The sequence below is a fragment of the Hyaena hyaena genome, unplaced genomic scaffold, assembly GCF_003009895.1.
Source record: "Hyaena hyaena isolate Hyena2069 unplaced genomic scaffold, ASM300989v1 scaffold_643, whole genome shotgun sequence".
Taxonomy (NCBI): Eukaryota; Metazoa; Chordata; class Mammalia; order Carnivora; family Hyaenidae; genus Hyaena; species Hyaena hyaena.
This window is the reverse complement of record NW_024081277.1, coordinates 441,324-452,803: the sequence shown is the minus strand read 5'-3', so window position 1 is coordinate 452,803 and position 11,480 is coordinate 441,324. Positions and strand designations below refer to the sequence as shown.

The following is an 11,480-nucleotide window of genomic DNA, read 5'->3' as shown; positions in this document are numbered from 1 at the left end:
GTGAAATATAAAGGCATTTATTTATTCCTCAAGATTCACCCAAAACAACCCGTACGCTACATACATAGAGAGCAGAGATTGGTAGGCGAGAGCAAACCGCATTTCTAGACCATGAACACAGCGAATACTAGCAAGAAAAACAGCTCTCCCCTGCAAGGGGAAGCTTCCAACCACGAGACAAACGCGTACAGCTTTTCTCTCTTGTACAGAAAGAGATTGGCTCCTGTTGCGCCAAGGAGGGGAAGGCGACACAACGCAAAGGGGGGGGGGGTCCGAAAGGAGTCACAACGAGAGGATTGGGGTTACCGTCACGCCACACCGAGAGAAGCGGAGACAACACTTTCACCGGGGGTGGGCGCCCCCGGCGCGGACGCGGGTTCGGGGCGCGCAGGGCGCGCTCTCCTCGTGGGTCTCCAAGAGAAGGCACAGTTCGGGGGCCCGGGCTGGAGGGCGCGCTCTAGCAGGCCGGACGCACGGGCACCTGCAGGAGGATCACCTGTCTGTTCTCGGACGGGTGGCACTTGTTGATGTGCCGCGTAAGCCCCGGCGAACTGTAGAAGGTGGCCGGGCAGTACTTGCAGGGGAACACCTGCGCGGCGTGCAGCAGGCGCAGGTGGCGCTCCTGGGCGCCCTTGCTGGGGAACGTCTCCCCGCACACTGGGCACAGGTGGCACTCGGCGGACGCACTCAGGCCCAGCACTCCGGCCGCCTCGCCGTCGCCGGCCACCTCCTGGGGCGCCTTCTCGTCGGGGCCGGGATACAAGGCCAGTAGGTCCTCGGCCGGAGGCGCGGGCGGTGCGCCCTTGGCCTGCAGCGCCTGGTGGTGCGCCAGCAGGTGCTTGCGCAGATAGGCCTGGCGGCGGAACTTCTTGGCGCAGTGATGGCACTCGTAGAGCCCGTCCTCGGAGCCCGACTCCGACACGCCGCCAGGGCTCGGCGTGTCGCGGTCGCTGCCGCCGCCTGTCGCCTCCCGTGCCTCAGCCCTGGCAGCGGTTTCAGGCTCGGACGCGCGGGCGGCGGCGGGCGCAGGCCGCGGTTTGTGCCAGCGGCGGTGCGAGGCCAGGTTGGCGGGGCAGCTGAAGACCTTGGCGCACTCGGGGCAGCGGTACTCCACGCGCACGATGCGCGAGCACTTGTGCTGCGCCAGCGCGAACGGGTCGGCGTACTCCTCCTTGCAGAGCTGGCAGATGAACTCGCCCAACGGCCGCGCCGCGCCCCCAGCCCGGCCCCGCGGCGCCTCCACTGGGCCCTCCTTGATCTTGAGCCCCAGCACAGGCGACGTGGTCACCTCGTCCTCGAAGTGCAGCTTGCGGATGGCTTTGGGCTTCTTTGCGCCCGAGGCCTTGGCTACCTTGGCAGGCGGCTCGGCGGCGGCGGCGGCGGCGGCGGGGGGCGCGGGCCGTTTGCCCGGGGGCCGCAGGGAGGCGGCGGGAGGCAGCTGTGGGCCCGGCCCTGGGCCGCGGGCCGCCTCAGCGCCCGCGGAGAACGCCGTGCCCATCTTGAGCTCGGCTGGCGCGAAGAGCAGTGGGTCACCGCCGCAGGTGCCGCCGCCGCCGCCGGTGCCGTTCGCGCTGCCTCCGCCGCCTCCGAGCAGAGCGGCGGGCGTAGGGAAGGACTCGGCCGAGACCGGCGACCCGAGGTTAAAACTGCGCTCGAAGTACTTGTGCTTCTCGTGCTCGCGGCTCACGGGCCGCGTGGGGCTGTAGAGCGGCGCCGGGTGCGCGGCCTCTGGGTTGCCGAAGTGCGCGGCCCGCGGGCCCGAGGGGGGCGGCGGCGGGCCCGGCGCGCAAGCGAGCGCGGCAGCAAGCGCCGCATGGGCGCGCTCGGCCGGCGGCAGCAGCGGTCCCGGCCCCGGGCTCGGCGCAGGGGGCGACGCGCGGGCGCCCCCGCAGCCAGGCGAGAGCAGCAGCGCGCGGTCACCGTCCTCGCCGCCGCGGACCCGGTAGGACACGGGCGTGGACTTCTTGCTGCGCTTCACCAGGAAGCCGCGGGGCATGTTGGCGCGGCGCGAGGGCAAGGCACTGGCTCGGTCCCACCTCCGCGCTCCTCGCGGGCGGCCCTCAGTGTCCCCGGCCCATGGCCCGGGAGAGGCGGCTTACGGGACTCGCGTGGCGCCGGCGGCGGCTCGGCCCGGCTCTGCGCCCTGCACGCGCGTCCCTGTCCCCGGGCCCGGGAGCCGCTCCCTTTTAACGGGGGGAGGGGGCCATTGTTCTCGCCTCCCGCTTCCTCCGGAGCCAATCAGCGCGCCCGCAGCTCCTCCGCCTAGTCGGGTGGGAGGGCAACGGGGCGGCAAAAAGGGGGCCGGGACTCGGGGGTCGCCCGGTAGGTGCGGCAGATGTACCTGAGGGCGCGGGGCCCCCGCGCGCGCCCCGCTGCCGCCCCGCCCGGCGCCGCCGCCCCGCCCGGCCCAGGCACACGCCCGGCCCCGCCTCCCTTCACGGTCTGCTGCTCCTCTATGGGGAAGCGCACGTGCCTGGGCTTTGTGTCTCTCCTCCGGGGGGCGCGGAGCCGCCAAATGGGCCCGTCCATCAGCACGACAATGCACGCCCCCCTCCCGCGCGGGGATTACCCGCGGGTCGCGAGCAAAATAGCAACAAAGGAGAAGAATGGCCCCAAATATGTCAGGAGGGTTCAATCCGCGAGCCGGAGCGGAGGGGGAAGTTGTGCGCGCTGATTGGGTAGGGGCGGCGGTGGGCAGCAGCAGGCGCTGGGGAGATCTGAGTGCGGCTGCTGGGGCGGGAGAGGGTCGGGGAAGGCGCAGGGACTCCGCCTGGTGTTTGTGAAATAATAAAAAATCGAAAATAGCGGCAAAGCCCAGGCGACCGAGAGCCTCGGACGGGAGGGGGGGAGGGGGCACGGGACCCAGAATCCAAGCGAAAATGGGACCTTGGGGTTCCAAACTTAGGTAGAGGTTCTCGTCTTATGGCTGCAGCCGAGGGCGGTGTCTGCATCCAAGGCCTCCGTGCGCTCGCGTGCGTCTGGGATGTTTTATCTAGACTTTTAGATACAGTTGGCACCGCACTTCTTTAATCGCCAGCAGACGCGGGCCTGGGGCGGGGCGGAGCGGGACGGGGTGGGGGGCAGTTGGGCTAGCTTCCAAAAGGTACTTGAATTTCTGAACTTTTTTTTTTTTTTAAGTTCTCCGAGGCTCAAAGATTGGCATCCTTAGAGGAGCCCAGCCCAGGCCACTGAGCCGCCGCGAGGCGCAGGGCTGGGTTGATTCGGAAGGAGTTGGCCAAAGGCCGAAACGCGCGGTCGGCCGCGTGCGCGCCGCACTGAAGTTGGTTTCCGCTCTCCTTGCGCCGCCTCATGCATTTTCATTCGGAGCGGGCATTTTGTCTGCCGGCTGACATCAGATGCTGAATCAAGGGCTCCAATCAAGGCGCAGCGGAATAAAGGGGCCGCCTGTCTGGGCGCCCCCCGCCTCCCCCCCCCAGCCGTGCCCCCTTCACCTTTGTGAAGGAAATTAACCTCCCGCTATTGAGCGCTGGTCGCGGCCAATCTGGACGCAAAAGAGACGCGTGCTGCCGGCCGGGGGGAGGTGGGGGCAATCTGTCCTAGGAGGCAGGCTGCAGCCTCGGAGAGGACAAGCGGCCTCCCCCCTTGCCACCAAGAGACGACAGTGAAGATCCACACACTCGCAACCCCCCTACCTACCACTCCCGCCGCCCCGTTTGGACCCAGACCGGGCCCTTTGCCTTCATCTTTTCTGCCCAGCCCCAAAGAAACACAAAAGACAGAATCTTCGGAGGACCCGGGCAGAACCCCGAGTGCCTAGTGGGCCTGATCACCCATCACTTAGGAAACAAATAGCAAAGCCACAGAAAATGGCATTTTGTTGTGAGGAAAATGTCACTTTATTGAGAGAGAAGGAAACGGATATTTTTTCTGGAAAGCTCTGTGCACCTAGATAGACTATGCTGTTTTGCTTATGCTTAATGCCACTGAAGGTATTTAATTGTGTCTGGATTTCCCTCTGAAATACACTGGCAGGGAAATTAAGCAGATTCCTTCCTTCCTTCCTTCCTTCCTTCCTTCCTTCCTTCCTTCCTTCCTTCCTTCCTTCCTTCCTCCCTCCCTCCCTCTTTTCTTTTCTTTCCACATGAATAAGAAGTTGTAATGAGAACAATTGTTAGGCTTAGTTAATCAAAGGGTTAATCAAGTTGGTTAATCAAAGGGAATGGTGTTTATGATTTTTTGTTTGTGATTTTTTAAAATTCAGACTAAAAAGAGAAGAATACATACATATCATAGGATATATTTTGAAAGCTCTTACCCTCGTTTTAAAATTGCTAACTGCGTAAATGATAGCCTCAAAAAAGTTAGACATTCTAAAATGAGTGTATTTGAAAATTATAAATATGTTTCAATCTAAAAGTAACTGATGTTATTTCCTTGCTCTTTTGAGCACTGATTAATACTACTGATGAAATTAGAAGTAGGAGAGGGATTCCGGGACAGCTTTGGCCAATTTTATTTTCTAATCACGAATCCCATCTGGATTGTGGAATAATAGGGTGGGGGCTCGGCCTGCCGTCCGAAGCTGACTGCGGGGTATTTGGTCTTGCATGTGTAACACTGCTTTCATTCAACAGATAACAGGGAGAGTTAGTCACCTTGTGAGTCTTTTAAAAATAACAACACCTATAATTGTAAGGAGGGCGTGGGAGGGGGGACACAAAACCAAACCAAAACAAGACCCCTGCCTGAATGCAGCGAATTCAAACGGGTTCTGAATTAAGCTAAGAGAATCTATTGAACACTACTGAGATACTGAGATTCAATTCCTGCCAACGAAAATGAAATCTGCTTTCGGATGAGTACGGTCAAAATAAATGGAAATTTGAAAAGTACTAGAATTAGAAACAAATTTCTTAACTCAGGGCTAGGGAAGAATTAGGCTGAGCGCACGCACGCACACACCAGCAACCTCCAAGTAGGTACAGCCTTGCACCTGGTCCTTAAATTTCCGTTCTCTTCTGAGTGATCTCATTTCTCAAAATCTGGGCGCCTGCAGGGATGGGGGCTTCGAGTCGAGACCATTTGTCGTCTTCTGGGAAGAGCAAAGCGCCACCACGCAGCGCCCCGGCGAGCGGCCTTTACGCATTGCGATTCCGAGTGGGAGTCGCGTGGAATTGGGTCGGGGAAACACGGAGCGCTGCTTTGCCTCGCTCCAGAGGAGCTTCACGGGCGTCAGCGAGCACTGGGATCCAAGGCAGTTCCCGGAGTGTCCTTCCCAGGCCTTAGACAACTCCTCTCCTTCCTGTGGGGTCGGTTCTGGCCAGCACTTCGGAAAAATTCGGCAGCCACCTGGCTTCTCGTCTTTGCGGACCCCGTCGTGGAGTCTTCCTTTGACAGCGGGACTGGAGGCCGCAGGCGCTCTAATATTTCATTCACTCACTCACTCACTCACTCACTCACTCACTCATTCATTTTTTTTTTCTTTTCCTCCTGTCCCAGGTAGCCGTCGGGGAGCACGCCGGGGTTCACTGTGAACCTCAGCTCGAGTCTAGCTCCGGGGAGTTTCTCGAAAGCACGAAGCTTGGAAATGGGCGCCAAAGAGGGGTATTTGGCCCTAGGAATTGCCCCGTGGGGTGTCGAAGAGTTCAAGCAGCCCCTGAGCTCCAGAGAGGTGAAGACAGGAGGGTCCGCAGTCTCAGCGGCGCGGCGCGTTTAGAGACCCTCGGAGGGACGAGAGGGGGTTGACAGCGCCCCCTGACACTCCCATCCCCACTCAGCTGTGGACCCCTCTCCCGGACGCGCAGAAGCCCCACCCCCAGGCCCTCCCAGCCCGAGCCGCTCTCCGGCCTCAACCGTGAGTTAGCGCCGCAGAGCCCGCCGTCAGGTCTCGCAGGGGCCCGCGCCGGGGCGAGGCTTTGTGTTTGCAGGAATGAGGGGTTGTTGTGTCAGTCCCGGGGGCACGCGAGAGACACGCGCAACCCGGCCGCCCGCCGCCCCGCCCGGCCCGGCCCGGCCTCCAGGCACCTTCCGGGCCCCCGCCCGCGGGCCGTTGCCTTTGTTCGGCACATTAGCATAAAGCTGCCACGGATCTCTCGTTTAAATAATTCCACACAAAAGGAGAGTGCATGAAAGAGAGCGAACAAGGGAGAGTCCGCGAGGCTGCGCCTTCCGCAGGGCGCGGGGAGGGACCGCGCTCGAGCATTTCCCTCCCCTCGAGTTTCGAGTGCCCCCGGCAATCTGCTGCGCACCCTTTATTCTGCCGGGGGCCGACGGGGTGGCTGGCCGCCTTTTATCCTCCCGAGTGTGCCGTCGGGGCCCCCGCGCGCTCCGTGAAGTGTGCCCTCGGGGCTGTTGGTTTTTGCCTCGGGTGGGGACCCTGGGAGGGCAGGGAGGCCGGAGGCTCCCGGCCCCGCGACTGGAAGGGTGGTGCTGGCAAAAGCTGGGAAAGGCGAAGCCAGAAAACGTGGGTAAGCCCTAGTCGAGAATCCTGCCAGCTAGGGCTGCGGTGGCACTGAGCGCACCGGGAGGACCCTGGACGCGGGGCGCACGGGGAGCTGCTGGCCCCTGGGAAGCGGCCGCCTCACTCCCCGCGCGCCGCCGTCTCCGAAGAGGCAGCGACGCGAGAGGCCGCCGGACTCCGGTTCCCCTCCTCAGCGCCCGCCCCTTGGGAGACCGAAAGGCCGGGCCCCTGGGGGCCAGAGGGGCGCACACTTCGCCTCGGCCTCAGTGCCCCCTTTCTTGAGGCTGCTTTGGGGTTTGGGTGTAAGTGTTCATCCCCTGCGCCCGCTATGCCTCCCTTGCCCGCCTGTCGCTCCCTGTGACAACCACCTCTGGCTTCTCTCGTCCCCTGTCCCACCCCAGTCCCTCCCGTTCCCCCTTTCCTCCTCTTCCCTCCTTCCCCACCCCTCCCTCCAGTCTCTCGCAGCTCAGCTCTCCCCCCCCCCCGCCCCCCGCCTCCCCACTCTCAGCCTGGCTACCCTCAAGCTCTCTCAGACTATTTCCTTCTTTCTCCCTCGCTCCTCCCTGCGGCTCTTACCCGCCCCCCTCCCTCCTCCCGTCGTCCCGTCCGTCCCTCTTCCCGGCTCTCCTCTCCCCTTCTCTTTTCCCTCCCCTCCCCCCCACACCCCTCTTCCCCTCTGGTTCTCCCCCCTCCCCGCAGGCCAACGTGTGTTATTTTATTTGTCTAGAGAGAGCCTATTTGTTCAGTGATGTGTGGCCTCCTGGCCGCCGGCTTTAATGGGGAATGCGGAGGCTCGGTTTCTGCGAGCATTAGCATACAGCTGCCGGCTCGCGGCCGGCCCTGCGCTCGCGCATCCCGGCCTTATCATCACCTCCTCTCTCAACCAGAAAACAATCACCAGCTCCTCACACGCGGCCACTTTCGAGCCCCTCTCCCCGCTTCTTGGCTCACACTCCCTCACCCGGTGCGGCGTGCTCACGTGCTCGCTCGCTCTCTCTTCTGCGGGTAAATATTGACTGGCTGGCTTTACATTCTCTCCTCCGTGGAGTGCTCCCTTCCCTCTATCGCCTCATCTTTTCTTTTTCTTTGGCCTTCCAGTGATATGTGCGTCTAAGGAGCCATTTTCAGAAAGGGGGTGGGCACACTCTGTCACAAACCCACATACAATCATTAGAGGCATGTGCGAAGCATGGTGGTTGCATGTGATTTGTGGGAATAAAACTTGGGGAAATTAACTTCGGTGTTTTCTTGTCACTATTCTTTGTTCAAAACTATAGAATTTCAAGATCAGCCTTAGAGCCTAAGCCGTCCCCGGCTCGACAACAAATGGTGAAATACGTAGGTAGGGACTTCACGCATTCACTTGTCTCTACGGGGTCCATGCTCACGTAGACAGAAGTCCAAATCTTGTTCTCTCTGAAGCCCTTTCTTTTTTGCCAGGCCTTACCATCATGAGGAGGAAATATCATTACTCTACCAAAGCCCTTAACACAGCCAGTTTCAAGCCCAAATCAGTGACTCCTGGATTCTCTTACTTAGAAAAGTTGTCCCTCAGTGGTAAAATCCTGAAGTCCGCACATAGATGCTGAAATTCCTGCCTCGATTCAGGAAATTACTCACTTTATGAATACGGGACAATGGTGAGAATGACTCCATCATTCATTTTGTAAACTAAAACCCATTCTGGACATTTGCAAATCTGCCACTTACTTGTGGCGGTCCAAGCCTACTTTATAAAAAGCAGCAAAGGAAAACTTACTACCACATGTTTGCGTGATTCAATATTAAGGCTGGCATTGTCATTTAGTCAGTTTTATGTAACTAGAAGCCTTTTAATGGAATACTGGGTCTCAGAAATCCTAAGTGTTGATCCTTTAACGTTTTTCTGTTCATCTCCACCCAAGGGTCCTAGGGCCTGTCACAGAAACTCACTCCATTTGCTGATGCATTTGACCTAGGACCTCTCAGGGGAAGGGAGCCAGAAGAGGTGGGTGGGGGGATAGATTCACAAGCTGACTTATTTTCCAGCCCCTGAAATACGGTTCTCCGTGTGCTGGGTTTGCAGTTTGAAGAGTGAACCGGTAGGGATTGTTCTTCATTCTGGTCACATAGTTGCTAGCATATGGCCGAAGCTGGGCCTCCCTCTAAATGACCCCTGCATTTGTGTAAAACATACGTGTGAAGGAATTAGTGGAGTTTATTGCTTGCTTTTGCCTGCCTCAGAAAAATCAAGAATCTAGTGTTCTGGAACAGTTTTCTCTTTGAGAAGTGTCAGTTTGACACTTCTATACAATGCTGTGATACCAACTATGACTTTTCCTCCTGATAGCTGTGTGACCTTGGTGAGTGTGCCAACTTGTGCTGTTAACAGAAATTTAAAAAAAAAAAGAAAAACTGGAATTGTGTCCATGAAAAACAGTTTTAAAGCCTGTTGATCAAAAATCCGGTCATGAATTGTGTCACACTATCTATTAAAAGAGATCCAAGTAAATGAAAATTATTGTTGTTCCAGCATCCATACGTTTTCTAGTAGGCAAGAAATTTGCTTTGTATTTAATTATTACAGGTGACATGCACCAGAGACCCTGGTACAAAGCAACGGTGGTAAGGGGCAAAGGAAATGAACTAGACTGATTTTGCACTACTATTTTCTAATCTAAAATCTCCGTGTGAGCCTGTGTGTTGATCTTCGAGGGTTTTTTTCCCTCATAATCTACAATGTTAAAACACAGAAATTTTGACAGCAGCTGCCTCATTTTCAAAGTTCACATAAACTTGCCTAGGCAACCAGTTCTTGTGATGTTGGTTTACAGGGCTAATTTCTCATCATCTGTTTTACCTATTTTCCATTCTGGGCACACGGTTTTCTTTTTTTATCACCCAGGAGTATTACTGGGTAAACAGGCGAAGAACTAACAAAACTGGCAGCTGGGCGTTTCAGGAAATCTATCAGAATCACACACAACGTAAAAACAAGTTTAATACAGTACATCTGATTTTATTGCTGAAATGGATTATTCTGCACTGGAACATGCCTGGTGTTCAAAACCGTCTCTCTGCCCCAGAATAGAGACCCACGGCCGTGCGCCACCTACTGGAATCATAGAAAACTACAGGCATAAGCTTGGTTGTCAAGCCAGGTTTCAGAGAGGTTTTCCATTTATACCGAGCACTTCCAGGAACTACATGTGTGAAAACAATAAAGTGGAGAGCAAGAACATGCATTAAATGATGCCTGGCCATGCATACATGGGCAGGTGGTAGCGATTATAATGCAGGTAGTCAAGGATGCTCTTCTCCACCAGCCCCTTGTAGATGGATTCCTGGAAAACTCTTTTGAGGTATTTCCTGGGCTTCTCCTTCAGGTTAATTTCCTCATCTTCTATCTGATGGGCTAACTGTTCTATGGAAGGAAGGTCTTCCTCCTGGAAAATACAGGAAGTGGCCAGATAACAGAAATTACTTGGACAATAAGAGAGCAGTTTCACTAAAATGAAAAAGAGTGATGACCTTTCTCAAGGGTGCTTATTCTTGTCCCCTAACTTTTCAAAACTTATTTTTAATCATGGAAAAATATACGAAAGATTTACTGTTTTAACCATTTAAAAAACTTTTTTAAATATTTATTTATATTTAAGAGAGACAGAGGGTAAATGGGAGAGGGACAGAGAGAGAGAGAGGGAGACACAAAATCCAAAGCAGGCTCCAGGCTCTGAGCTGTCAGCACAGAGCCTGAGGTGGGGCTCGAACTCATGAACCACAAGATCATGACCTGAGCCAAAGTCAGATATTTAACTGAGCCACCAAGACACCTGTTTTAACCATTTTTAAGTGTATAATTCAGTGACATTGAGGACATCTACACTGTAGGGCAGCCATCCCCCCCCCCCAGTCATGTTCAGAACTTTCTCATCCTCCCAAACTGAAACTCTGTATTCATTAAACACTAACTCCCCATTCTCCCTCCACAAGCCCCTGGCAGCACTGTTCTACTTTCTATCTGCGACTCCGAGATGATAGCATTTGTTCTCCCTTCCTTCTATTAACATGATATATTACATTGATTGATTTTTAAATGGTGAAACACTCTTAAATTCCTAGGGTAAATCTCGCTTGGCCATGGTGTATAATCCTTTAGTTATACTGCTGGAATTAGTTGGCTAGCATTCTATGGAAGATTTTTGTGTCTAAATTCATAAGGGATCTTGGCCTGCACTCTTTCCTTTGCTGTCTTTGGCTTTAGTGCCAGGGTAATGCTGGCCTCAAGGAATGGGATGGGAAGTGTTCCTTTTCCTTCTATTTTTTTCAGAGAAGTCAGAGTAGGATTAATGTTAATTCTTCTTTAAATGTTTGGTAGAATTTGCCAGTGAAGCCATTTGTTCTTGGGCTCTTTTCTTTGTAGTGACGTTTTTGATTGCTGAGCCAATACCTTTACTTATTATAGGTCTGTTGAGATTTTTTTTTAAATTTCTTTTTGAGTCAGTTTTATAGTTTGTGTGTTCCAAAGAATTTGTCCATTTTATCCAGGTTATCTAGTTGGTCGACATACAATTGTTCATAGTGTTCTCTTATAATCCTTTGTTATTTCTGTAAGATCGATGGAAATGTTCCCACTTTCATTTCTGATTTTTAGCAATTTGACTCTTTATCCTTTAGTATTTTAGTCTAGTTAAAGGTTTATTATTTTGTTGATCTTTTCAAAGAAGTATCTTTTGTTTCGCCAATGTTCTCTGTTGTTTTCTATTCCTACTTCACTTATCTCTACTCTAAGTTTTATAATTTCCTTCCTTCTGCTAGGATGGGGTTTAGTTTGGTTTCCTTACGGTATAATATTAGGTTACTGATTTGAGATCATTCCTTTTTTCAACTCTAGGTATTTACAGCTATGAATTTCCTTCTGAAAACTGCTTTTGCTATATCCATTAATTTTGGTATGTTATGGTTTTGTTTTCATTTGTTTCTAAGTATTTCTAATATTTCATTTGATTTCTTTAAAATCAAAGAAGGTACTTAAGAGTCTGTGTTTAATTTCCATAATTTTGTGAGTTTTTGTATTCCT

General features: G+C 54.4%; 2 protein-coding genes across 2 annotated transcripts in view; both read right to left on the bottom strand.

Moving 5' to 3' along the window:
- Window positions 1–457: 457 nt before the first annotated feature.
- INSM1 (INSM transcriptional repressor 1) lies at window positions 458–1,996 on the bottom strand. Its single transcript, XM_039216608.1, has one exon. The coding sequence runs from the start codon at window positions 1,994–1,996 to the stop codon at window positions 458–460; it is 1,539 nt and encodes a 512-aa protein (XP_039072539.1).
- A 7,402-nt stretch (window positions 1,997–9,398) lies between these two features.
- Window positions 9,399–11,480, bottom strand: part of CFAP61 (cilia and flagella associated protein 61) — a 275,380-nt gene continuing 273,298 nt past the window's right edge. Inside the window, exon 26 of the mRNA XM_039216607.1 lies at window positions 9,399–9,846. Within this exon, the coding sequence (XP_039072538.1) occupies window positions 9,646–9,846 (201 nt within the window). The 3' untranslated portion in view covers window positions 9,399–9,645. The remainder of the gene's footprint in view (window positions 9,847–11,480) is intronic.

What these genes read in the sequence shown, in the direction of transcription:
- INSM1 (XM_039216608.1), bottom strand. Translation starts at nt 1,996, where the DNA reads ATGCCCCGCGGCTTCCTGGTGAAGCGCAGCAAGAAGTCCACGCCCGTG.